Below are 26,842 nucleotides of genomic sequence, written 5' to 3' on the forward strand. Positions count from 1 at the left end.
GCATCAGACAAGGCAGTTCTCAAGGGGTGGGGCTGGGTTGTTCCCTGGGGTATTTAAAGCCCACGTGGCAAAAAAATAGGGACGGAAGGGAGGGTGAACCTTCAGAGGCAAGACCCAGGGTGAGCCAGTTGCTCTCATTTCTTCCTGCGGAACTGATCACTGTAGTCTAAAGAGATCAGTTGAAATTCTAGAAGAAGAAGAAGAAGAGTTGGTTCTTATATGCCACTTTTCCCTACCCGAAGGAGGCTCAAAGCGGTTTACAGTTGCCTTCCCATTCCTCTCCCCACAACAGACACCCTGTGGGGTGGGTGAAGCTGAGAGAGCACTGATATCACTGCTCTGTCAGAACAGCTTTATCAGTGCCATGGCGAGCCCAAGGTCACCCAGCTGGCTGCATGTGGGGAAGCACAGAATCGAACCTGGCATGCCAGATTTGAAGTCAGCACTCCTAACCACTATACCACACTGGCTCTCAGACCCCATCCAGACCCCACTTAGAAGTTAGGTTAATCTGTGTGTGTGTGTGTGTGTGTGTTTGTGTTTGTGCGTGTGCGTGTGTTTGTGCGTGTGTGTGTGTGTGTTTGCCTAGACCAAATTCTACACATGCTGACACCAGGAAGGGAGGATGTTAAGAACCTGAATACAGACACTTGAAAACAAGTGTTGTACTTTGCCATCTAAATAATAAATGAGTTGTATTCTATGTGCAATCCAGTAGCACTAGATGACTCAAGTGATAAATCAGGAGAAAGGCAAGTGGTCGGCTGGCGAGCATCACATAGCTGATCTGCCAGTTTTATGAGAAAGGGGCTGGCTTTTATAAGGATAAATCAGTATAAATCCTGGCTGCTTAGAAGTTAGAGCATTTGGCAATGCCATGCAGAGACCCTGCAATAACTCAAACCTTGCTAATGAAAAGTCTGCTGGTGAAAGATGGATTTACAGACTGCCGTTGAATTGCCCTAACTCTTGTTTTTATTTTTCTAATAGTAAATTACATTAAAGATGCTGTAATTCACCAAGGCCATGGTGCTTGCTGATAATCAGCCTCATGGGAAGTGCTAATAAACACAGGAAATTGGAAAATGGGCACCAACAATTCTCTGCCATGTTACATCACAGCTCCAACTTCTGTCTAGCACATTTTAATCCCACTTTTCCTTCAAGGAACTTTCTCTTCCTCCCAATAACTGGCTTGGGTAGGTCCAACTAAAGAGAGTGAATGGCCCAATGTTAAAAGTAAGGTTGAGACTTGTGAACACATATTTGAACCCATATTCTACTCTGACACTCTAACCCAGGCTTTCTCAAGCAGGGTTCCTTGATAGCCCTGGAAGGATTTCCCAAATGGGTGGGAGTTATTTTTTATATACATTTTAAATTTGTTAAACATTGATTGTGCGATCTGACCATATATGGTCATGTTGACCTCCTTCCCCCAAAAACAAATGGCCAATGATGGGCCTGGAGGGGGTGGGAAGGGGAGGGACCCCAGGTGGGCGTATACACAGCTATGTTTCCCAACCATATTCTGCACGGGCATACCATTTCTGGGGTTTCTCGAAGCCTGAAGAAAGTTTCAGGGGGTTCTCAAGGATCAAAAAGTTGAGAAAGGCTGCTCTAACCACTACATTGGCTCTTTAGCTATCAGCTCTGGAAGCTCGCTGGATGCCCTGGGACCAGACATACTTCCCAAGGTCATTGTAAGAATAAAATGAAGAAGACAATGATATAAATCTCTTTGGATCTCCCTTAGGGGAAAAGGCAGCCTATAAATGAAGCAAATGATATTTACGCTACTCCCCTATCCTTTCCTCTTCACCTCTTAATAATTGGGGGAGGGATGGGATTTTTAGCCGCCATGTTAGTAGACTGATATTTTAATGGGAATTTTAATGGGATTAGTTGTTGTGACCCGCCTCGAGCCTATCGGGAGAGGCGGGAAATAAATCTAATAATAATAATAATAATAATAATAATAATAATAATAATACATTAAATAAATAATGGTGTGTCATAAGAAGAGAGATTGAACTCCTTCAACTTAACTGTTGGAAGCATAGATGGCATCAAAAATGCAAGAGTGCTGTCAAGCTTATCTTCAATGTGTCCCTTTTTTTTAGATAGTTCTTTAAAAACCCTTTGCATGCTTTCAATTTTATGCTGATTTGCTATTTCTGTCTTATTCACCAGAGGAATTTAGGACCAAAGGACTGTAAGCAGGTGCAGATGCACAGAGCCAGTGGAATAAGCAAGCACAATGTGTAAGACTGAGAATGGCTTCACGTCATTCTTCAGCCTATTCAGAAATGGCAGGCAGCATTTTGTAAATCCTTATAGGGGAGCAATGAATATTCTCCCTGCAATGTCCAAATCTCAAAGAGTAGACACCACCAAGGGAGGCCAGGGAATAAAGCCTGAGAGCTAGACAAATATCTGGATGACACCAACTCTCAGAATCCTTAACACACCACTATTTTGCCACATTTATGCCCCACCTTCCTTCCTAATAACAATGCACAGTGGATTAATTATTCCCTTTTATCTTCACAAGGTAGGTGAGGTAGAGCACGCGTGAGGTAGGTGAGGTAGAGCAGGGGTAGTCAACCTGTGGTCCTCCAGATGTTCATGGACTACAATTCCCATGAGCCCATGCCAGAATTTGCTTGCAGAGGCTCATGGGGATTGTATTCCATGAACATCTGGGTGACCACTGGTTGGCTACCCCTGAGGTAGAGCACATGTGACTGGCCTGAATGTTATCAGAAGCTTATCAGAAGTTTCCAGGGCAGAGTGGAGAGTTGAACCCACATTTTAGTCTGAGACTGTCCCTGCTATCTGATATGGCTGCCGAGTGTTACTCATTGGGGAACCTGCTAGCCAAGAGTGATAGCAGCCCCCAACAGCCCCACTTCCCTTGCAAGGACGGATTCAGTGACCGATATCTATTCATCTTCTCTGCTACTGGGTTGTTTGTTGTTTATAAAATCTCTGTGTTTATCCTCCAGAAAATCAGTTTTAGGTGGCTTGAAAACTAAAATAAAACATTTGAACATTTTTGAAGATTAGCCAGACAAGCTTCTATAACTCTCTGCTCTTCCCTGTTTTATCTTTAATAAAGCAATTTTATTCTTAACTTCTGCTCTGAATTTTGACTCTCCCAACACAGACGAGGCTCAGGGGGTAGTGAATTCCTCAGGCAAGGGGTCACAGTGGAGAAAAGTCTGGTCATCATGCCCTTACTTCTGAAAATAGGGACACAGAAAGCAAACATTGTGAGGAAAATCTTAACAGGTAGTCTAGACTAGAGATCCCCAACCTGTGGGCCGCAGACCACATGTGGTCCGTCGACTAATTGGAGGTGGGCCACGAAGGACGCCTTCGCCCCCACCGGCCCTTTACTTCACCCCCCCCCGGCCCTTTACAGCACACTTTGGGTGTCATTGTCTCCCATCACTCCCAGATGGGACTATCTTGTTGCAGAGAAACAAGCTCAGGGTTCCCATTGATTTGTCACTGTCATGAGTTAAAATTTCCATGAAAATAAAATGTTCCTTATGTTCATTGTTGTGGCGTGTCTGTATCTTATTTTGAAGGGATGTTTAAACATTAGCATAGCAATCAGAGAGCGTTAGGGCAGTGGTTGAGAGTAGAGGAGTAAACTACCCCCCCCACCGGGCCTCAGTAAAATTGTCAAGCGTTGAGTGGTCCCCGGTGATAAAAAGGTTGTGTGGGGGGGGTAGTTGTCAGAGTTTCCAGCAATTCCTAGAGCTGTGTGACAAAATTTCCAGGGGAAACCGACATTTCCTTGCAAAATTCTCTAGGAGTGCCCAGTTTTCCTCAGCAGCTATATCATACTATTGGCCCAACAGTGATTTTTGTTTGTTTGTTTTCTTCTACCACCATTTGGAGCAGGGATGGGAAATGAGAACTGGGGGTGGGAGGGCACTCACTAGGAGAAAGAGGAAAGCTCAGGCCACATCTCAGGCATCATATCAGAAATGATGTCATCACATTGTGCCATTGCTGCAACACTCTAGCATTTGGGTTAAATTTTTGCCCAAATGCCAGGTCATCACCCAGTTGTCAGTGGTGTGAGGAGAACAATTCCTGTGCAATGCTAGTAACATAGCCTCCTTCATCTCCTGGTAAGTCCCCCCACTGACTAGCAACCCTAAGGGATCCCCCACCACCACCTGTGACTTCTGGCTGGCACATTTTAGACATCTGAACTTTCCATACAGTTGTCAAAGGCAGTCTATGTATTGCAGTAATAATCTAACCCTCAGTATTTATATATGCAATAAGAAAAAAAACAAGAATTAAAGCATCATTAATGAACTTGGTCATCATTAACTATTTATCTTCTATATTACATTTAATATGTTAAATATTTGTATGCTGTTATAATGGAAGTAGAAATGTCTAACTAGGACTTTGGTCCCATACGGATATGCGTTCAGAGTGTACATTTGGGGCTTAATCTAATTCCTGTTTAAAATAGTGGTAAAAATGACCAATCAATTGAGTGGAGCTGTGTTAGAAACTGTGAGAGGAAAAAGGAGAATAACAAAATATCTGCAGCTGCACTTTACTTATTAAAGAAATAATTCTTCAAGCGATAATGCAAACAACTGAGTTGGGAGGAGCAGAAAGCACCTAGGAATACTGGAAACTTTTCCTAGGGTCACATGAGTGTCTAGATATGACAGGAATATAGATTCAAGTGGATAGCCGTGTTGGTCTGAAGCAGCAGAACAAAGTTGGACTCCAGAGGTACCTGGAAGACCAACAAAGTTTTATTCAAGGAATAAGCTTTAGTGTGCATACACACTTCCTCAGATACAATTAAACAACATTTACTCAACCATTACATATAGGTGGGGGAGGGGGTGAGACAAGAATGGCCACGAACAGGATGAGACCCACTTTGTTGGCTTGTCATCAGTTAATTATAATTGTGACAATTAAGTGATCAACATCATGACCTAGTCTCAAAGCTTTTTTTACTATTATTGCTTCCCCTTAATTGTTTAGGCTCCTATTGTCTTTTTTTTTCACAACCTTCCTATTCTGGAGAAAAGTGAAGGCGGCAAAGTGGACTCTCTGTTCTGATTTTGTTGCATGAGTTCCCCAATCCTGGTGATTCACCATCACTGCACAGGCCCAAGAAGAAGCCATTTTAAAACATACTATATGTGTATGGGCATGCTATTAGAATCCAAGTAGTCACAATGTCTTAGCCCATTGTTGCCATTCAAAAATACACTTTGAATGCACGCATGTTGTATTACAATGGTAGATGCAATGCAAATAGGGCTAGCAAAGAAGAATACCTGAAGCCACCCAGGAAGGAGAAACCAGTGGGCAGAAAGGAGATAAGCAGACAGGCATAGGAACAGAGTTTAATCTGGGAAGGCGGTGGGAAGAAAGACAAAGAGAGGGAGAGAGACTGGTACAAGAAGTGGGCAGGACAGAATTAAGTTCTCTATGACCCATTATGCATGGGCAGGAAAGGGCAGGCCGGCACCTGCATGATAGCGAGGTTAATCCCCACTTCTGCATGATGCCAGCACCATCTGGGCCCCCTCCCGACCGTGGCCCACTCTAGAGCCTTTGATGGCCTGTGGCAAGAAAATACTGATTTTTTTTTTCAAAATACCTTTCTTGCTGCAGGCCTGGCCTGTGTCATTGAGGCTCTGTTCCTCCCATACATCTACAGTGTCTGTGCAGGGACACAAAATGCCCTGATTGGGTTTGTGGTGGTGTGGAACTGAACAGGGCATTTCTACACCCCAAGATGGTTGAATAGCGGCATGCTGATATCCTACCATCCTGCAGTTACCCCCATGCCTGCTGCTACTGCCACTGTGAGATACAGCAGACTCTTCCCACCCCGAAATTGTGCATGCACACGTACAACTCCGGGGTGGACTGTGTGTGCCATTCCTGAAATTTGAAGATTAATGGCAATATAAATTGTCAGGTTTAAACACAAACCCCAACACTACGCCTCAGCCCACGGTGACCATTGCTGGACGGAAGAGCCTGGCAAAGAAAAAGGAAGCACGTGAGGGGAGGCATGCAGCTTGGAGCTGAGTGCCTGACACACGCCCACCAGGGGGCGGAGCGGAGGCAGTGCGGCTGTATTTGAAGAGTCTGCCTAACCTGGCAGACTCTCATGCCTGCTCCCTCGTGCTGCGTGCCGTTTTCCCACCCTTCCCTTTATCTTTGATGATGCCATTGGGAGGGGGCCAAGAGAGGCTGACGCCCGTGGCCCTTCTTCTATGCTTACCTTCCCAAGTGGCAGCAGGCCTGATGGTTAGGGAATGCTCAACGGTGTGTCGGTCATTTCCGTGGGTGGGCCTGCTGGTGAGTTTCCCTCCCCTGGGGCTGCCATCTGATGACCACATGTATAATGGGTCATAGAGAACTTAATTCTGTCCTGCCCACTTCTGATGACCACAGCAAGGGAGGTGTGTGTTAGGATCCGCCCCCTCACCTTCGATGTGTCTACGCTCAATTTGTAAGACAACAAAAGCTGTGGCCCTGTTTTCGCCAAAGCATATCTATGGTGTTGTGTTTCCTTAGATGACAGAATCTGCCTTCCTGCCTATTTCCTATGCACAGACCCCGTGTTACTGTTGCCACCATTGTGATATCAATGGCTGCCTTGTCAGGAGCTGAGCCATAGCTGAGAGTCCTGCTCTACATTCTTCCCATTAAAACAACTCCATTCTGCCATGGCGGGACAATTTGTTCTGCAACTGCACAAGTGGCAAATATGACGCAGCATTAAAGATTTCACGAGGGATTGCAATTTCCTTTGAGTCCATGTGAGGGAGCAAGTGATTAAGAAATCTTCATAGCAAGAAAGGTCACTGGAACCTAATAATGCCAAGAAACCATCACAGGGCTGAGTGGATGTGACAGATAAATGGAGCCTGAGATTTGGTTCATGCTTTTGGGACATCTGTTTTAAGGCTTAATTAATTATCTGTCAGGTTGTAAAGGAATTGATTAAATCCTAAATCACATTTTAAAACCTTCATTAGTATTCTCTGTTGATGTTTGGTCATATAATTATTTCTCCATTCCTTTTTGGGTTTAATACTACCTACAACTTTGTTCAGCTAATAAAATGTCCAATTAATCAACCAGTGATTTGAGGAAATAGTTCAAATAAGTATCTGTTTGGTTTGCTTGATGGTATTGCCTCAGGAAGACCTTAATTTCTCACAAGTAAAATACAACCACATTTGCTTTGCATACTCCATGTCTTCTTCCCAAACCCAAACACCTCTTGCTATCTGTAAATGTTGGAAGAATCCATTTCCATTCAGTCCTCTCCAAAGTAATCAGGGAAAACAAAGGAATGCACGTAGTTTGTATTTAGAAATGTCAATTCTCTTCAATATTGCCATCTAAGTGAAGTTACACATTTTTAAATCCATTAAAGTCAATGGGTTTGGAAGGGTATTATTCTTCTTGCCATAGATTCTTATGCTAAAACCCATTAGACCCATCACAAGAACATAAGAAGAGTTTTGCCAAAGCAGACCATACGAGTGGTCCATCTGGTCCAGATGTGGCCCCAGTAGTTGTCATGGTGGGTCAACAAAATGAAGGATATTAAGCATTGGTAAAGTCTTAATATCCAGAAAGTTTGCACAGTGCCTTAGTATGGCAAGTAGCACAGTGTGGGGCAGAGTGCATGCAATCAGAAAACAACAAATAAACAAAGACATATTCACCAACGTGGTACTTTACTAATATAAGAACTATTTACCAGAGAGCATAATTCTACATACTTAGAGGTAAAGATAAGGTTCCTATTCTAGTCTAAATAGCTGGATGGTGAGAGATGCCTGAGGCATCTCCCTTCCATCATGTTGCAGGCTTGAGAGATGGAGGAGAAGAGGGAAGAGGCTGGGGAAACACGAAATTACTCTCTAGGGACAAGTCAGTGAGGTCAAAGGTGAGCGGCCAGTGTCCCTGACTATCTAACTAACTCTATGGTGAAAAGAGTTCCTGTTTACAGCCTCACAAGTCAGGACACATCACACAGAGAGCTGTCTCCAACACAAAAAAGGCATAGAGGTCAATATCTTTCCCTAATACTACCTTATAGCACTAGAATATAAAGGGGTATGGCTCCTGGGTGTGGAACTTCTCAATATGTGGCTAGAAGCCACTGAGGGACCTGACCTGTATCAATCTGTCTAATCCTCTTTTAAAGCCACCTGCATTTGTGACTATCACTGGCAAACTATAAAGGTAAAGGTAAAGGTATCCCCTGTGCAAGCACCGAGTCATGTCTGACCCTTGGGGTGACGCCCTCTAGTGTTTTCATGGCAACTCAATACGGGGTGGTTTGCCAGTGCCTTCCCCAGTCATTACCGTTTACCCCCCAGCAAGCTGGGTACTCATTTTACTAACCTCGGAAGGATGGAAGGCTGAGTCAACCTTGAGCCAGCTGCTGGGACTGAACTCCCAACCTCATGGGCAAAGCTTTCAGGCGGCTGCCTTACCACTCTGCGCCACAAGAGGCAAACTATAAAGTACATCAAATATTTTAAAACATATCCCTTTGAAGGTAGAAGCAGTTGCTGGAAGAGATGCAAGTTCGTTGCTGACACGTTTCTCTGCTCAGTTCTGAGGCCTAACCAAGAGAAACCAAGCATTCCTTCATCCCAGTGAAAGGAACTGAGCTTTAAACACATTGTTAAATGGATTTAGCCTACTCTGGACTGTGCCTTTTGTGTATAACTAGCCAAAGGATCATCTGATGGGACACATCTTGGTGCTTTCTTCAGGGCACGGTCTGACCCTGCCTCAGTGTCAGGGCACTATTTACCGTCATGTCACCAGTAGCTCCATCTCCTTCATCTTGGTGTATCAGTCTGTCATTAAATATACAGCCCTCACATTATATGAATTAAAACCTTGTTGTCAAACTTATCTGACATCTTGTTCATTTAAAGACTATGGCTATTTGCAAGGAGACCCTCCTGCATCTCTCCTTTACAGATTTGTTCCAGTTTACAGTTATCCCCATACCTAGATGGATGTTTGATCCTAGATATTCACCTCCTGTTTGCGTCTTCCTTACAACATCTATTGGCTACATGTGGAATGCTGATGCGGAAGCAGACAGAGCTCTTCCCCTTGCTGTGCAGCGCTTAACACGGGACATGAGAATGCCGTGTAACCACTCTAAATTCAGCCTCTGTTGAGGGACGGCTTTAGAGGAGAACTATGAGAGGGAACAGCAAAGCTTTTCTCCTGTACCCATGCTGTGGAAGACCCACCCAAAGGAGATATGCCTGAGTGCTTTCCTGAAGAAAAGAGAAAACGTAGTTTTCTAAAGTGTGTTGGGGGGGAGGGGGGTTAGTAAGAGAGTGAAAGTTCCTTTTAATTGCTGAAGTTACTATCTGGGAATCTCATCATTTAGCCCTGTTAAACAATTGGGGGTGGGGGGGGGAGGTAAACTGCTTTATCATTGTTTTTAGTTGACTTTTATTACCTCATCATGGAGGATTTATAAGCAGTCTCATTGTTTTACAGCCTACTTTTAAAACATAACATTGGTTGCTCCCGGGCAGAAGTGGGATGAGTATTGTGGGTTTAAATTTGCTAAAAGGTGCAGAGTACCAATCTGCTTAAAAGAATAAAATAGTTTTATTGTGAAGAGAAACAACTTGGTGTAGAATAGAGAGAGAGAGAGAGAGAGGTCTAACTGTTCTGTTCATTCAGTTCTGTTGTAGATGCAAGCTTGGAGGAAGTATGCTCAAAAGAGCAGGAAGTCTCCAAATGAGCCAATCAGGACACTGAGGGCTATTATTTGAAAAATGTCAGGAAGTCTAATGATGCTAAATACATGTCTCCTCTGATGTCCCCTGCAGCAGTGGTCCCCAACCTTTTTAACCCTGGGGACCGGTCAACACTTGACAATTTTACTGAGGCCCGGGGGGGTAGTCTTTTGCCGAGGGACGTCACCGCCACCGCCTGAGCCCCTGTTCCACTTGCTTTCCTGCGGGCGACCCTGCCAGCAGCAGCTGCGCAGTGCCACGCCGAGGGGGAGCCCCAGCCATGGTGGCCGCTGGAGAGCACCAAAGGTGAGCAGAGTGGCAGGGCAGCTGCTGAGGCAGCAGCTAGGGAGGAGGACGAGGAGGAGCCGCAGCCCGGTACTGACTGATCCACGGACCAGCACCGATCCCTAGACCGGGCGTTGGGGACCACTGCCCTGCAGGACATTCTTTATATTCTGCAGGACATTCTTCTTATTCTGTTCATTCATGCACACTGAAGCAGAGTGGTATTCTGCTCCTTTTTGCAAATTGAAACAATAACCACTGGGTTATTAAGGTTTTTCTCTGCTAATGTTGAGCCTTTCCTGTGAACACGGCAGAGTCTTGTGAAGGAAGGGGTCTGCCACACAGTTGGAAGCCTCCTTGTGCCTTTAGAAGGCTCAAGCAACCATTGGCAGAACAGAACTTTGCATCCAACCCAGAGTTAAAGTAAATAGCAAATTGTTCATCTGATTTTGTGTGTGTCAGATTCCATATGCCATTCACATCAGAAGTCACCTTGTTTTCCTATATGCAGAACTTCTGTAGAATTTATTCAGGTTAAGCAAGGTTTTACTCTGCTGCTCATGGTAATATTGTTTTTGTTTGTTTGTTTTTTTTTTTTAAATGTTGTATGTCATCAGTTTCTAGCATTTCAGGAGAAGGCAGTTAATAACTTTTCTACATAAACAATCAAATGAAAGCTTGTCTGCATTGTAGAGTCATATCTCCCTGGGCTTATTTTAGCCACTCACATCGGGCTGACACACTTAGCATGCTGACAAAAGCTGGTACAGTGTACATGCGCTGTCCATCATAATGACTGTGTTTAAATTGTTTTGCAAAATATCTTCCCTTGAGCAAATCTGCTGCCAAAGTATATCTAGAGCAATTCCATGATACCGTACAAGGTCTCCAATGTAATCCTTTGTTCATTTTCTCATCAACCCCAGCAGTGGGTTATGTGGCCTCAGTTCAGCAAAACAACTCAACTGTTTTCTCCTTGAACATCCTACGATGTGAAAGGCATTTTAAAAAGGATAGCTCCAACTGGTTCTGCTGCTGCTGTGGTTCTGAGAAGGACTTTCACTTCCCCTAAGCATATGAATCCCTAAGTAGGAGCACGCTACACGTCTAAACTGTTGTATAACCAATGTTGCACTGATGTTTCTGCAATAATATATGGATGTCAAACATTCATATACACACATACTTAAGCATACTTCTCTGTTTGTGTGCAATTCTTGGCCCAATCAGAATTCCCAAACATCTAAGTACCAAATATATCTGAGGGACCATCTGTTATTCTATGCTTCCTGCAGAGCTCTGCAGGTACTATTTGCTGGTTGTTCCCAGCCCCAGAGAAGCTCGCCTGGGCTCAACCAGGTGGAATGATTTCCTGGAGGAGCTGTGGGCCCTCTGGGAGCTTTCTGCGTTCCTCAGGGCCTGCAAGATGGAGCACTCCCACCAGGTCTATGGGTGTGGCCGGGGTCTGAGTAGACAATCTGATCACCCCCCCCCCCCTTGGTGCTTAGTGCTAAGTAGTAGTACGCTAGAGTCAGCTACGGTGGAGGTTATATCTCCCCTCTTGCCATTTCCCTATTATGATGTTGGGGGGGGGGGATGTAGTGGATTTTTACCACCATGTTATCTTATCTACATACTGTAATTTTATGTCCTGTTTTAATTTTAATGGGGTTTTACTGGGTTTTTAATTGTGGACGATAGTAACCCAACATGAGCCAGGCTTGGGAGTGGTGGGAAATAAAAATCTAAATAATAATAACAAAATGCATGATGCTTTAAGTAAGCATCAGCATAATACCTTTATGCATGTAGCAATAGTATTTGCAATTTGATCAGGTATTTTTCCCCTTGGAAGACTGTGAAGCAGAAAATGTTCTGATATCCTCAATAGAATGTAATCTGTTCTTTTTTGTTTTAGTTTTCCCATCAAGTCACAGCTGACAAGGCAACTCTGTGGGATTTTCAGGGCAAGAGATGTCCGGAGGTAAACTGCTGCCACATCACACCCCTGCTATTCCTTGGTGGTCTCCCTCCCAAATGCTGATCAGTGCTGATCCTGCTCAGCTTCTGAGATCTGAAAAGGTTGGGCTAGCCTGGGCTATCCAGGGCAGATTGTTATCATGCTCAGCATTTTTATTCTAACTTATGAACCATGTCTTAAATGTACCACATGTGCCAGTAGCAACATATACTTGAACTGAAATATTTGATAAGGAAAAACCTTCAGCAAGTTTGTTTTAAATGTTATATTCAGACAAATTAACAAATATATGTGGATTTGTTTTGTATACATGTGGCAAATGTAAAGGCAGTATAGCTTATTTTTTTTTGCATTGCTTAATTTGAAGAAAAACAAAGCAAAGCTGCTGAAAACTCTTGTCACACTAATTTTACTACACCCAAAGAGCTGTGCATGATATTCTACAGATGTAGAATTGAAGGCCCTAATGCCTTCTAATTTCTTTGGAATTGATTTCCACTGTGTATTTGTAGACATTGTCTCCTTCTTTCAAATGACAAGGAACACCTTATTCTTAGTCCCAAAATATAGCCTAGAACATTCACTGCGAAAGTTAACAAAAATCTGTTCCTAAGCTTTGAATTTTTCAACAGATGTAGAATATTCTATTTTAAAAGAATTTTCAATTTTCAATAGATATTCTATTTTAAAAGAATTTAACTCCTTTCCATGGGAATCATTGGGGCCCCACAGTTCCACTGTCCCTAGTTCAGGGGTAGTCAACTGTTCGCTGGCAGGGGCTCATAGGAACTGTAGTCCTTGGACATCTGGAGGGCCGCAGTTTGACTACCTCTGTCCTAGTTCATCATCCAAGAGAGGATTAGAATATCCCTTCCAGCATAGGAGAGAAGACATAAACAAGAATTTAAGCTATGGTTTTTGCATTTGGATTATTATACGTACTTGTTGCTTTATTGCCTCAACCGACAAATCAATAAAACCATCCATGCACCTTCTCGCACATTTCCTAGGAATCATTAGTTGAAAAATATTAATTGCAACATGGACCCCGTCAAGGCTTGCTTTATTGGCAGCAGCATCCTTTCATTGTTATCAATTTTATGGAACCATAAATGGAAACAGAAGTGGGAAATTTTCTATGAAAAAACAAAGCACTAGAAATGTGTTCATTTCCACCCCACATATTCATTTGTAGAGCAATGTGTAGAGCTGCCCTAATGCCTTCTAATTTCTTTGGAATTGATTTCCACTGTGTATTTGTAGACATTGTCTCCTTCTTTCAAATGACAAAGAACACCTTATTCTTAGTCCCAAAATACAGCCCAGAACATTCACTGCGAAAGTTAACAAAAATCTGTTCCTACCTTTGAATTTTTCAACTTCAACGCCTCCCCCCCTTTATTTTTTACAAGGCTGTAGCCAATATTCCCACTGTGCGGATCTCTTAATTCTCTAGGCCAAGCAAATCAAATCTCGCTTCTCTACAGACACATAATTGACCCCTTGAGTATGTATCCCTCTAAACCTAAATAATTATGGTACTTAATTTTCCTATCGCTGATGAAAAATCTCTTTTAGATTCCTAATTGGCTGCCATCTCCTATTAAAGCATGTGTTGAGCATTTAAAACAGCCAGCTTGGGAAATAAGCTATTTTAACAAGAGGATAAGGTAGCAGCCAACAGAATAAGCTTCATACTGGGCCTCAAGATCAGATGCCGAGCTTGGTGAGAAATGTTCTTAATGTTGTATCTGATGGTAGAGTTTAAATATGCAAGAGGGCAAAGCACAGGCCACTTAAATAGTTGTACTGAGAAGAGAAACAAGCTTTGTTAATAAGCAAGGTGAGAGATAGTCTCATCTGACTAACATTCTGGAGGGAAAGCAAGCAGGAAGTATATTCAATGAAGCAGGAAGTTGCTGATTGAGCCAATGACAAAGGAAGAGATTATCATGAGGTTCCTACATAGCTCTAAACTATTAACTAAACCTAATTTGGTCTGATTAAGTGTAAGGCAGCTTAATATATATTCATTGGAAGCTAAGAAGAGTATTGATGTAAGATCCGGGTAGTTCTTTGGTACTGTTGTACTTACGATCACATCATCCTAGTCCTAGTATTTTATAAATATTTGTCTTTCTTCTTCTTGTCTTTCTTCTTCTTCCTTGTCTTTCAGCTACAAATCTATTTCCTGAGCTCATAGAGGCCTAATAAGCAGCAATATATTAAAAACAACTGAACACTTCATGGAGCTGTTCCTCATATGATCTGTTTTTCTTCTAAAACAGACTGTCTTACAAGTAAGGGCATGTCCTACAAAGATGGGTCTTCAGGTAATAACAAAGGAAGGGCACAGAGATTTACTTAGATACCTAATTAAGATGTAACTAAATGTGCCATCAAGTAGCTTAATTAGCAGCATGTGTTTATTAGAAGCCAATTACATGATCCCTTAGCAGTTTTTAATTAATGATTGTCAGCCCACAAAATCTAATTGGTGAAGGTTAAAATGAACTTACAAAATATCTTGCTGAAATTAACAACCCCAAGTTACTTTTCATCATTCACTGAGAAAGACAGGGAAGGATAAGGCTTAGCCTGTATAGCAGGATTAGGGCAAGCAGCCCACAGGCTATTCTTATAGTTTGCAAGACCACACTTGCAATTCACAACTGCATTTCATCTTCAGTCTCATCAACCTGATAAAAATACTTAATCAATAGGACAGCCTACTTCCTTTAGTCTTCAGCTGGACAGGACAAGAAAAATAAGGCACACCTACACATGACTACTCACTTACAAAAAGAACAAACTGAGTAGGTATATGGGTGCCCGATGAGGAATATACATCAAGGCATGAAGGAGCTGTTTGCAGAGCCCATTGAATGGGTTCCTTTCAGTATACTCTCTTACGGTAAGATGCCTGGTTTTCCACATGCCTTCTTGAGCTGCATCATGTCTCTTCAAATTGCCCTTGGGAAGCAATTACAAATATTGGTGGTTCAAATTTAGTGAAACATGATTGGAAGTAAAATCTGAAACTGTTTACTTGCTGGTGTCACCAAAATGGTATTATGCTATCCTGTCCCATTACTGCATTGTATATTAAAAGGTATTTTAAGTAATTTGAGGGATTAATTTACAAGAAGAATTTGAAGGCTAAAAGATAGGCTAAAGGCATTCCATTCCTCTGAACTGATGTTGAGCCAGTGGTACTGAAACTAAACCTAAACCTATTTTTATTTTTAAATCCCATTACTGGAAGTGGAAAGAATCACACAACAGTTTGCTCTAGAAACCAGTTAATCCAAAAGAATGCATTTAAGCTATTTTGTGTGTTTGTCAAGTGCCACCAATTCACTGATGACATATGGTTTAATGTCCTCCAAAATGTCCTGTCATTAACAGCCATGTTTAGGTCTTGCAAATGAAGGGCTATAGCTTCCTTGATTGAGTCGATCCATCTCATGTTGGGTTTATCCTTGTCATCTTTTCCTATTCCCTTTAACTTTTCCTAGCATTATTGTTTTCCAATGACTCTTGTTCTTATTCCAGCTTGATGAAATGGTGAAAATCTAAGCATTTTTGCTAACTTATTTGTAATGAATTGATCCATTGTCCCTTTCCTATAACTTAATTAGTCCTATCTTTGTTTTAGTTTGTTCTAGTTTAATTTGTTTTAGCCATTTGTTGGTCTCTGTAGCACTCTTCTACAATTAACAGCTACTAGATAAATCTTTTATTAGTTATATATCTGTTAAAAGTGTATTAATCTGAATACAGAATGAATCAGCTCAGATGTAAAGTGACATGCACATAGATGGCACTGTATTAATAGTAATCCATTTCTGTATGGATAAGTATATATGTAGTAGTCACAGAATATATGCATTTTGTTTTCTAAGCAGTCTCACCCGGTGAGTAGTCCCAATGATCCTTATGCACAAGGAGAACTGTTTTAAAAAAAATACCCTACTTTTCACTACCCAAGGAGTCCTGACGCAGCTTATAAATAGCTTTCCCTTTCTCTCCCCATACACACTGTAAGATAGGTACAGCTCAGAGGGCTCTGTTCTATGAGACAGCTCTAACAGGCCAAGGTCACCCCCCTAACTGCAGTTTTGAGTCCACTGCTCTTAACTACTATGCCATGGTGGCACAAGGAGTATGTTTAAGCTGTTGCATTTTCTAGGTTATGTTTTCATCTTCAGTCTGACTATAGTTTCCATCTTTTCTGGGTATTTGCTTAGGTCAAAGATAATATAAAACCATTTTTAAAAGGGTTAGTTTGTAAACCTAGGATTCCACTCAATTTTCAGAGGATCATCTGAATCCTAATTTTCCTCAGATAAAGTTGATCCCATCACCTTTTCTCAACCTCCCTCACAAAAATTAGGACCAATTCTACATGAGGAATTTGCCCACAGAACAATCTCTCATTGCTTGTGGGTTTTAGTGCTGCTTCTATGACTTGCCACTTCTTGTCATGCTTCCAAACAGGGAGCAACCAGGGGCAAGCCTGTGTGAAGGGGTAAATGCACAGTTTCGGTAGCATTCTTCCATCCTCCCCTCTCCTTTTCTGGATCAAGAATTCTTTTTAACAATAGCTCAGTCTGCATTGCTGTGAGACGTGAAATCTATGTGCCCTAAGTTAAAATAAAATGTTCTCATTGTGCATGGTAATTTTGGGATTGGGCAGTCAAAACATATTACTGTGTGTGTGTGTTTTTTTTTTCTGGCAGCAGGGTATGAATGGGGAAGGGTGTGTGTGTAATGAAACAGCCCTCTCCCTATCAGCTTGGCGTCCATATTCTTTGTTTTAAAATTTTACTGTGAACAAACAATCACTCATTGGGATCCAGTTACCTTGGCCAGCCTGTCACAAATCTAACAGAACATTACACCAAGAATCCCAAAAAAAAAATCTAAGGAGGGCATGTTTCATTGTTGTGGCGTGGTCCCACAGCAGTGCAGAAGTGTAAGTTTTTTTAAAAAAAAAATTGTTATAATGTTGTGCCATTTCCCCATAGCAATGCGAAAGAAGTGGACTTAAAAAAAAATAATTTTGGGGCTTGTGGGGGGGGGGAAGTTTGAGTCCCCAAAACAACCACTGTGCAGGGATCGGTGTCTTGCGGTGATTGACAGTACAAAGGCAGTACAAGGGTGTCCTGCAGTGACTGACAAGCCGAGGAGCAGGGGGGAGAAGTTCAGTTTGTTCCTCCTGCCACCTCGTCAGGAGGCAAAAAGCTGCAATGAGGCGGCAGGAAAATGCAGGAGGGGTCTTCCATCAGGAATCTTACAAGCGTGCAGCTTCCAACTGCACATTTGCATGTGGAAGGCAGTGTGAATTTTATATCTCCATGCGGAATCTGTCTAAGTTGGCACTTATATCAGTGAAGCAAGAGCAGTACAAGGGAACAAGCCAGAATGTTTATGTCATGTGAAATTATAGGTAAGGCTGACTGGTTAATAAACCTACTTCAAACCATTCTTTCAGATCCTGCTCTTCCCTAACTAGCTCTCATTAGTGGAGCGGCCCTATTATTTAATTACACTGTGCTTTTCCATGGCATATTAACAGAGCATAGACACTGAAGGCTTGGAAACATATAAACAATGAGTTTATATGCATATTTAACATTCTTAGAAACTTCTGAGTTAGAACCAAAAAAGCCTAGTTTTAGAAATAACGTGTGTATTTTACCACCAACATAGCTGGAACATAACCCCAAGAGAAATGCAATGTAGTTTTCTTATCAAGATTATTTAATCAATTCAAATTATTTAAATACTAATAGGTGGAAGAGTAAATTTTATTTGGAACATTTTAATATGCATTTGCTAAATAAGAGGTCTAATGAGCTAATCTCCCAGTATAACATGTGATTATTCAATATGCCAGTCCATTTCATGAAGAGATGATGGTGGCCATTGACCAGAGCAAATACTATAAGCAGCATGGCCTGATATACAGAGCTGGCATGAGAGCTTTCCACAACACCACAGAAATCCAGTGATTTTAAAAGGTATGCATTTTGTGATTCCAGATTAGCTCTGTAACCTTGTTAATGTAAGAGTTCTTTGCTATGATGGTAACATTTAGGCTGACTTGTGAATTCTGTGGTCTGTATGAATCAGTCAATATGTTACCAATGCACATAGGGATGACAGCTGCAAAAAACAAAACAAAACAAAAAAAAACATTCCTGTCCTTATTTTAACTGGGTTTGAGAATAATTTTAGGGAATACACTAACATAACTATCCTATATTCCCTGGGTTTAGACTGGAATAGCCTCTGCAAAAGACTAACTCTAGACAAAGGGTTTCTTGAAAAATAATGACTTTTAATCAGACTTAAACCTTTGTAACCTTTTTTCTTTTTTGCAAACTACATAGGAACCAAAGCAATATAGCCAACTCCATTATTTTTTTTACTCAGTCCATTGTCATCATCTGAGTCCTCCTCATTTTCATGGCTGCTGATTATTCTTTTGTTCCTTTTATATCCTTTTAAATATCATGTATATGCAAGTTAAATACACAAACACTGTCACAAATGAAAGCATTTAATGAGGGGGAGGGACTGGTTCAAGGAAATAGAACCATGGAGTAAAAGGTTTGCAGGTTCATTCCCCAAAAAGGAGAAGAGATGTTTAAATGCATCAAACCAACACATTTGCACGGCTGGGGCTTGGATCTACTGGATGTTTTCTGTAAGCACAAGGATTTATGCCCACAGAATGGAATGCCCCTGGAAATCCTGTCCCTAGGGGCCTCTTGCCCCCAGGACTAGCAACTGGGGGAGCTCCTGCAGGAGGATGGAGATGAGAAATGCATGCTCTGTGGGCAGCAATCCTTGTGCCCATGTCCTTACCCCTGACTGCAGCCATTCCACGGTGGGTGCTACATAGTGTTTTTGAAAAAATATGTAGGCATGTGAAGCTAAGCAATCTCATGACATCTACATTCATTTTTTTTTTGCACTTGAGATGTTTATTTACTTATTTATTTCTTTTCAAATTTCTACACTGCCCTTCCCTGGTGGCTCAGGGCATTTTACAACATATATAATGACAGACAAATAATTATAACACTTATTTAAAAAAAAATAATCAGGTTTACCTTTAAAAGCAGAGCCCCTCACCTTCCCTCTGACCAGGAGTGAGGGAGTAGTGGGGTGCTTGCTGTCAACTATGGAGTGGCTGTGCAGATGTTATCCTTTACGCTGATGCAGGGAGCCTGCAGATCTTTCCCCCCCCCCCCTTCTCTTCTCTCATTTGTTATGTCCCAGTGAAGCTGTGAGGCAAATGTATGGTTTCATTTCCCTGCAGTTATGGCAAGATCTATATTTTTCATATTTGTTTGGCACCCCCCCCCCCCTTATCACCAGACAAGACATCTCCATCTACTTTGATCCAAACTAGATTTCAGACATAATCATTAAAGTTTTCAATTCTTGTAAGATTTAATTACCCACATACTTTCACACAGTTTTAGCATCAGCTGCAACCCCATCGCCAATCTGTCTTTGAAAAGCTGCCAAGCTGATGTCAAACGGAAATGGTTATCAGCCAGCATGAAATGAAAGCCGTCTCCTGTGCAGATATCCTTGTCAGTATTTGGCAGCATAACTGGGAAGAACACATCTAGGGACATGAGTGGAAAGCTTATGTCATTGATGCAAGGGAAGAGGCTACGAAGTGATTCAATCATACTGAGGGAGTCTATATTTTACAGAGGCAGAAACATTTTAATCTAGCATATTAAGGCCATAACAGACTCAAATGGTGGAAAAAAGGCTGTCAGGGCTAGAAAGAAATAGTTCTTTACAATTGAAGTTATTCATGTAGAAGAAGAGCTGGGTTTTTGTATACTCTGCTTTTCGCTACCTGAAGGAGTCCCAAAGCAACTTGAAATCATCATTTCCTTTCTTTCCCCACAACAGACACTCTTCGAGGTAGACGGGGCCGAGAGAGCTGTAAGAGAACTGTTCTGTAAGAACAGCCCTGAGAGACTAGCCTAAGGTCACCCAGCTGGCTGCATGTGGAGGAGTGGAGAATCAAACCTGGTTCTCCAGATTAGAGTCCACCACTCTTTAACCACTAAAAAGGTAAAGGTATCCCCTGTGCAAGCACTGGGTCATGTCTGACCCTTGGGGTGATGCCCTCCAGTGTTTTCATGGCAGACTCAATTCGGGGTGGTTTGCCAGTCCCTTCCCCAGTCATTACCGTTTACCCCCCAGCAAGCTGGGTACTCATTTTACCGACCTTGGAAGGATGGAAGCCTGAGTCAACCGTGAGCTGGCTGCTGGGATTGAACTCCCAGCCTCATGGGCAGAGCTTCAGACAGCATGTCAGCTGCCTTACCACCCTGCGCCACAAGAGGCTCTCTTTAACCACTACACCATGCTGACCATGCTATATCATGTGAACAAAGGCCCCAAGGATCTTTATTAGTAGAAGTTAGAGGCTGTATGTGTCCTACCCACATTTTTAAGTAGGGGCTGCCAAAATCAGGATTAATCCCAGTGAACCTTCTATCTACACTCAAGGAGGGAATTGTTCAGGGTTCTGAAAGAATAAAATGAAGATGACGTGAAAGGAAGACCTTTTTATGTTTGATTTGGTGTTCCCTAACTATCTTTCATGGGCCCTCCTACCTGTGTTTGTATGTTTTATTTAATTGTTTTAAATAGTTTTAAAGTCATTATCTGTGTTTTAAGTGCCGTTCTTAAAAGTTTTATTGTCCCCCAGGGTACCCTAAGTTGAGGGAAAAGGTGGCACAGAACTATTAAAATAAATACAATTGCTAACAAATCCTGTGGATTATATCACCAATCTTTTATACTGAGGGACAGAATTCATGGGGGTAACATTGCTCGCTAAAAGTATAAAATCCTATTTAGAAACTAAACATTAACTTACATGTCTCTAAAAGTAAATGGTCTTATTTCTGTTGTTTACAAATCCAATGCTTCATCTCCCGGGAATAGGTTTTAAACAACTGACTCTGTATAATGAGGCTGTTGAACAATGATCAAAACAACACAATAACGGAAGACGAAGCTAATGTCTTCTAATGCATGCTATTTGTAGAACGACCTTTTTGTCCCTTGTGCAGTTCTGCATCTGAAAACAAGTTTCCAACTTAACACAGGGAAACAGCCAGCATAAGTGTAGCACTAAAGAAAACCTTTTTTTTTTTTTTAAGAATAATCTGGAAAAGCCTTTGATTCTTCTGTGTGTGTTGTGGTTTTTGAAGGGGGGGATAGATCTACTTTTCAACATTCTTGTCTCGCAGAATCCAAAGATACAGCATCCCTCCTCTTCAGCAGTACCACCCATCAGTGATGCAAGTCTGGTTCATCTTGGACATGCTTGCCTTTGTTTCACTAGACCTGATGGGCATCCCTGGGAATCTAGCCATCCTCTATGCCTTCATCAATGCCCTCCACCAGCAGAACGTCACTCCCAGTGAAATCATCTTGGGCAAACTTGCACTTGCCAACCTTCTGGTTATCTTGACACGGGGAGTCCCACTCACCCTCCGAACCCTTGGAGTCTACACTATGCATGATAGCTTGAGCTGTGGTATCACTCTCTATATTTACTGTGTGAGCAGGGCCATGAGCATCTTCTTAACATCCATGCTGGGCTGTTTCCAATGTCTCGCCATAGTCCCAAGTCCTCCCAAGTGTTTGCGACTGGGGCGCAGCCTCCTAGAAAGACTCCCTTCAGTCATGATCTCTCTCTGGTGTTTCAATCTACTGGTTTGCTGTACCCGTTTGCTTTATTCTATGCCACGCACTGATACCAACTGTACCAAGGAAGACCTCACTGTAGTATATGACTTCTGCTGTGTCGTGTTCCCAAGCCATCTCTTGTACTTTGGAAACGGAATGATATTTGTCACCCGAGACATGTTCTTTCTCAGCTTGATGACGATCTCTAGTGGTTATTTGCTCTTTGTCTTTTGGAAACATGGGAAAATAGTGAAACGTTTGCCCATGCTGCAAATAAAACAGATAGAGCTCCATGCAGCAAAATCAGTAATAGGCTTGCTGGTCATATACCTTTTCAACTTTGGACTGGACAGCATCTTCTGGATGTTCAACCTTTGCGTGTCTCCTATCTCACTGCGGTTTGCAGATGCACGCATGTTTTTTGACTCTTGCTACTCAGCCATAAGTCCAGTGTTGATTATCCTGACAAACAGAAAGATCCAAGCTGGCCTAAAATGTCCTAGTGGGAACTGTGACTCACTGACTAGAAACCATACATCCAAAAATGTCCAGGGACTAACAAATGGGGAAATTTGCAACTCATAATCTCTATAGATCCACTGTTGTCACTCTACAAAAAGCAAATAATCCACATTGGATAATTTCAGACTTGCGAGAGCTTTTCTGAAAGATCAGAGGTTTATTGCGCATGGTTCCTAGATCATCCCTCCAGCTAACCTGATGGGGGGGAAATGTCTCATTTTCTGAGCTTTCAGTTCAATGTCCTGAACCAGGGAGACTTGAACCCTAACAAAACATATATTGCTAAATGTGATAGCTGTATAGAATGTGGTTGCCCACATGTCATGAACTTGTCCTTTTGACACAATTAGTGATGCAGAAACTTCTCCCCGCACGTCTACCATGCATACACACAAATTGTATACAATTTTAAATTCTCAAGCTGCATAGCCCCAGTCCTAGAATGCTCACCCACCAATACATTTTGCTAGAACAGGCAAAGAGCCTCTGCCTCTTACCGGCCAGTCATTTGGTGAATCATTCATTTTGATTAACATTTATCTGTCAGTATTTGGAAGGTGGTGCTTTCTCCACTGCCTGTGCTGGAATGCCTATTCAGTGTGGTTATTAGAAAGAGGCTATTGCTTCACTGGAGTTGATGTATATGCTGCATATGGGCTAAAAGGAAGAACTGAAACCTTCCCTTTGAAATACACTCTATTGGGTTTATGGGCTGCTTTTTGGTACTTTGGTTCTTCATCTGGAAAAACAATAAGAACGTTTTGCTGATCTTACATATTGAAGCTTGCTCCTGATGCCAAAGGCAAAAGGGTGAGCAACTGTTGTTCTGCTATGCAAAGCACTTCTCCTTTTAGACTTTATATGGCTAGATCCTTTAATGCAGTACAATTGGTACCAATAGGCATTTAGAATGCTAATTAAGTATCCTGTTAGGATACAAGCTGAAAATAGAAGTTGTTTGGAAATATATACACAACAATAACCAAATAGCAACTGTTTAGCTTTTGATTTTCAGAGAGCTGTTTTGGATATTAACATCTAGGACTGATATCATGTTGAAAATAGTTCTGCCTGGTTATGACTTCCTTGCTTCTCCCTCTGTCCTTGTAATACCTGCTGTGCCTGTACATTTGTCAACAAACACCTTTTAAAAAGAGACTCCATGCCCTCTCCTCAAATAACAACATGCCCTGTAAAAGCCTGAATGAAGCACAAAACAATAGGATAGGCTAGCAATCTATGGGTGGCACAGGGTTGAACTAAGTTGCCCTTCTCATTCTGTAACTGACATTGCAGAATAATACAAATAATACAAATATGGCTTGGTTTTCCTTCAATGTTTATTGACATTTTTAATCCACTGGTGTAAAAAGGTAGTTATGCTTTGAAGCAAACAGACCACTTTCGTACCCATTCTGTGGGGGCCTAAGTACTTGTTGGTCATACCCCTTCTTGGGTCACTCTCCAAGCAGCTGCTGGACAGATCCTTATAATGGATGCTTTAGGCTGATCCTACATTGAGCAGGGGATTGGACTAGATGGCCCCTTCCAACTTTATGATTCTACTAGGAAAAGAGCCCATTGTAACCCAAATACAATGGGCGCTAGAATGTGGGGGCAGAGGGAAGGACAGGGCAGCGGGTGGGAAGGAAGCGCACCTTATAGAGGAGGCGTCGTCGAGGGCGGGCGGCGGCGGCGGGGCGTCCTCGGCTCCTAGGCGGGTCCTCGGCGGCCATCTTTGTTTGCAGGTGCTTGTCTTTCAGAGCTCCGTTGTCACTAGGGACGGGAGTCCCCGGCAGCCGCGCGCAGGGCAGCTGGCGGGGGCTCCCTGGCCGGCGGCCTGATGCGGCGAGAGGCGCTTTGCACCTCCCACGGCGTCAGGCCGCCGGTCAAGGAGCAACTGCGAGCCGCGCTGCACGCGGCTCGCAGTTGCTCCGGCGGGGAATTGGAGGGACCAATCGGCAGGCGCTTTGCCCCTGCTGATTGGACCCTCCGATAGTCTGTCCGGAGGAAGGGGCCAATCGGCACCCTTCCTCATCCTGGACACAGCCCGCCTTCCAAGGGCTTACTGTTTTATTTAGTCGCCGCGGGCTTGTGTTAAGATGTAGTGAGCAATAATGTGTAAATATGTATGCCACAATAGAGCTGTGCTGGTTGGATCCAAAGGACTGCAAGAGGCACTGTGGTCATGGCACAGATCTTTGTCACCCCACATCCACTCAAACATTGCCCCTCTGGAGTGGAGGAGCCTCAAGAGTAAGAAGAGATGCTGCGTAGGATGGTAGCAGTAGAAAGGTGGCATCTGCTGAAACAACAGTCAAACGATCACCAGACTGTTAACCTATGTTTACATCACATCTATAACTAGAGGAGAGGCAGCAGCTTTGGATTGTTTTTATTTTTTTAACGGGAGTGTAACTACTTTATTATTGTTAATGTGATGATGACAATGATTATATTATGTAATTGTATTGTTTATTATTATATCTGTTGTTACCCATCCTGAGGTTTCAGGAAAGGGTGGGTTATAAATGATTTATTGTTGTTTTTGTTGTTGTTTATTATTATTACATATGAATAAATAAATAAATAAATAAATAACAATGTGGTGGTCCCACATTTGGCCTATCCTCCATCAGCTGTAATGGCTACCAGTCAAATTCCAGATCAGGCTAAAGGTTCTGGTAATTACCTTTAAGGCCATACATGGTCATGGCCCAGTGTACCTGAGGGACCACCTCTCTGTCTATTCTCCTCAAAGAGCTCTATGCTCTGCCACCACCAACAAGCTAACGATCCCTGGCCCAAAAGAAGCCTGCTAGGCCTTAACCAGGGCAGGAGATGGAAGAGAGCAAACGTTATTCCGATCTTCAAAAAAGGGAGGAAGGAGTAGTTCAGCAGTGGAATAGGCTGTCTAAGTAGATGGTGAGCTCCCCCTCACTGGCAGTCTTCAAGCAAAGGTTGGATACACACTTTTCTTGGATGCTTTAGGATGCTTTGGGCTGATCCTGCGTTGAGCAGTGGGTTGGATTAGATGGCCTGTATGGCCCCTTCCAACTCTGTGATTCTGTGATTCTATGATTCTATGGTTATGGTTGCCACTGTTATTGTTGTAATCCATTTTTAAGTTATGTAGAAACATAGTTCCATGTACTGTTTATGTTCCATGAGAACTACCCTGAGCCTCAGGGAAGGGCAGTATACTACTACTACTACTACTACTACTACTACTACTACTACTACTACTACTACTACTACTACTATCACTAATAACAACAACAACAACAACAACAACAACAACAACAACAACATGGCTAATTTTATGGCTGATTTTACGGCTCCCGGGCGACACCGGAGTTTCGGGGCTGACAAAGGGACTTCCTTCCCCATGAAAGAAGGAATGTCTCCACTCATGCAAAGGAGCTTTGGAAACAATCCTTGGTCTTTAAGATGCTATAGAAATTGGGGAGATACATTTGGATTGTAAAGGGGAAAGAGGAAGAGGGAAAATTGTCCTTCATAACTCAAACATAATTCACAGCTGGGATTCACTGAGCTCCAAGTTTTTCAGCCTGCCCCTGGAGGGATGGCCAGTTTTCCCTCTTGCCAACTTAAATGCCCCTCTGGAGAGTCTTTTCAAAATAACTTTTCAGGAGGCATGAGGAGCTGTGGTGGGCAGGAGACTAGAAAGCCCTGGCAAACTGAGAGCTGAGGGTTTCTCCATGGAGACTTTAGAGCCTTGATAGCAATGCTGTATATTCAGTGGACTTATAGAGGGGGAATTCTGCCAACATTTGACTCCTGCTATCACTGCAGAATTGCAACTTGGCAACAGCACAGCAATGTCCAAGACACAAGGGAAGAGGTGAGTCTCATGTATTGATCTGAACTTGTCAGCCAGTTCCTTGGCAGCAAGCTTCAAATTAATCCTATAATGCAAGGTTTGAAGATGGTGAATGGTGCCTTTCTGACTCTTTACTGATCATGCTCATTACTCAAAGGAATGTCCAGTGGAAACAATATATCTTGTACAACTGTTGTTTTGTGAGGTTACAGCCAAGAACCATTATGAGCAAAAGAAAACAGGAGAATTTGTTTCAGATGCTCACCTATCACCATTCAACAGTAGCTGGGAGACTATGTCTCTTTGAGCAAAGGGTTTCCCTGGCTCCAAAGTCACTGTCATCACTGTTAAAGGTAACACTTCTTTATAGACATGTAGGCAGATGCTATCAAGGGCAATACAATCATCCCTTGCCCCTGTGAAAGTTTCTGAAATGTGCAAGGCTGCATCTCCTAATGCAGGGGTAGTCGACCTGTGGTCCTCCAGATGTTCATGGACTACAATTCCCAGCAAATGCTGGCAGGGACTCTTGGGAATTGTAGTCCATGAACATCTGGAGGACCACAGGTTGACTACCCCTGTCCTAATGGACTCCGGGGAATGGTAGAGGATAGGAAGGCCTGGAGAATCATTGTCCATGGGGTCACGATGGTC

The 26,842-nt window shown here is 42.6% G+C and overlaps 1 protein-coding gene and 1 long non-coding RNA gene across 2 annotated transcripts in view; one reads left to right on the forward strand and one right to left on the reverse strand.

Moving 5' to 3' along the window:
* The window catches only part of LOC143836847 (uncharacterized), a 30,494-nt gene extending 11,154 nt beyond the window's left edge, over positions 1 to 19,340 (reverse strand). The window contains exon 1 of the long non-coding RNA XR_013230780.1: positions 19,203 to 19,340. This is a non-coding gene — a long non-coding RNA (uncharacterized LOC143836847). The remainder of the gene's footprint in view (positions 1 to 19,202) is intronic.
* A 2,089-nt stretch (positions 19,341 to 21,429) lies between these two features.
* On the forward strand, positions 21,430 to 22,407 carry LOC143836675 (olfactory receptor class A-like protein 1). Its single transcript, XM_077336221.1, has one exon. It carries the CDS (start codon positions 21,430 to 21,432, stop codon positions 22,405 to 22,407), a length of 978 nt encoding a protein of 325 aa, XP_077192336.1.
* Positions 22,408 to 26,842: the final 4,435 nt, after the last annotated feature.

The sequence above is a fragment of the Paroedura picta genome, chromosome 4 (genome assembly GCF_049243985.1).
Source record: "Paroedura picta isolate Pp20150507F chromosome 4, Ppicta_v3.0, whole genome shotgun sequence".
In the NCBI taxonomy this organism is placed as follows: domain Eukaryota; kingdom Metazoa; phylum Chordata; class Lepidosauria; order Squamata; family Gekkonidae; genus Paroedura; species Paroedura picta.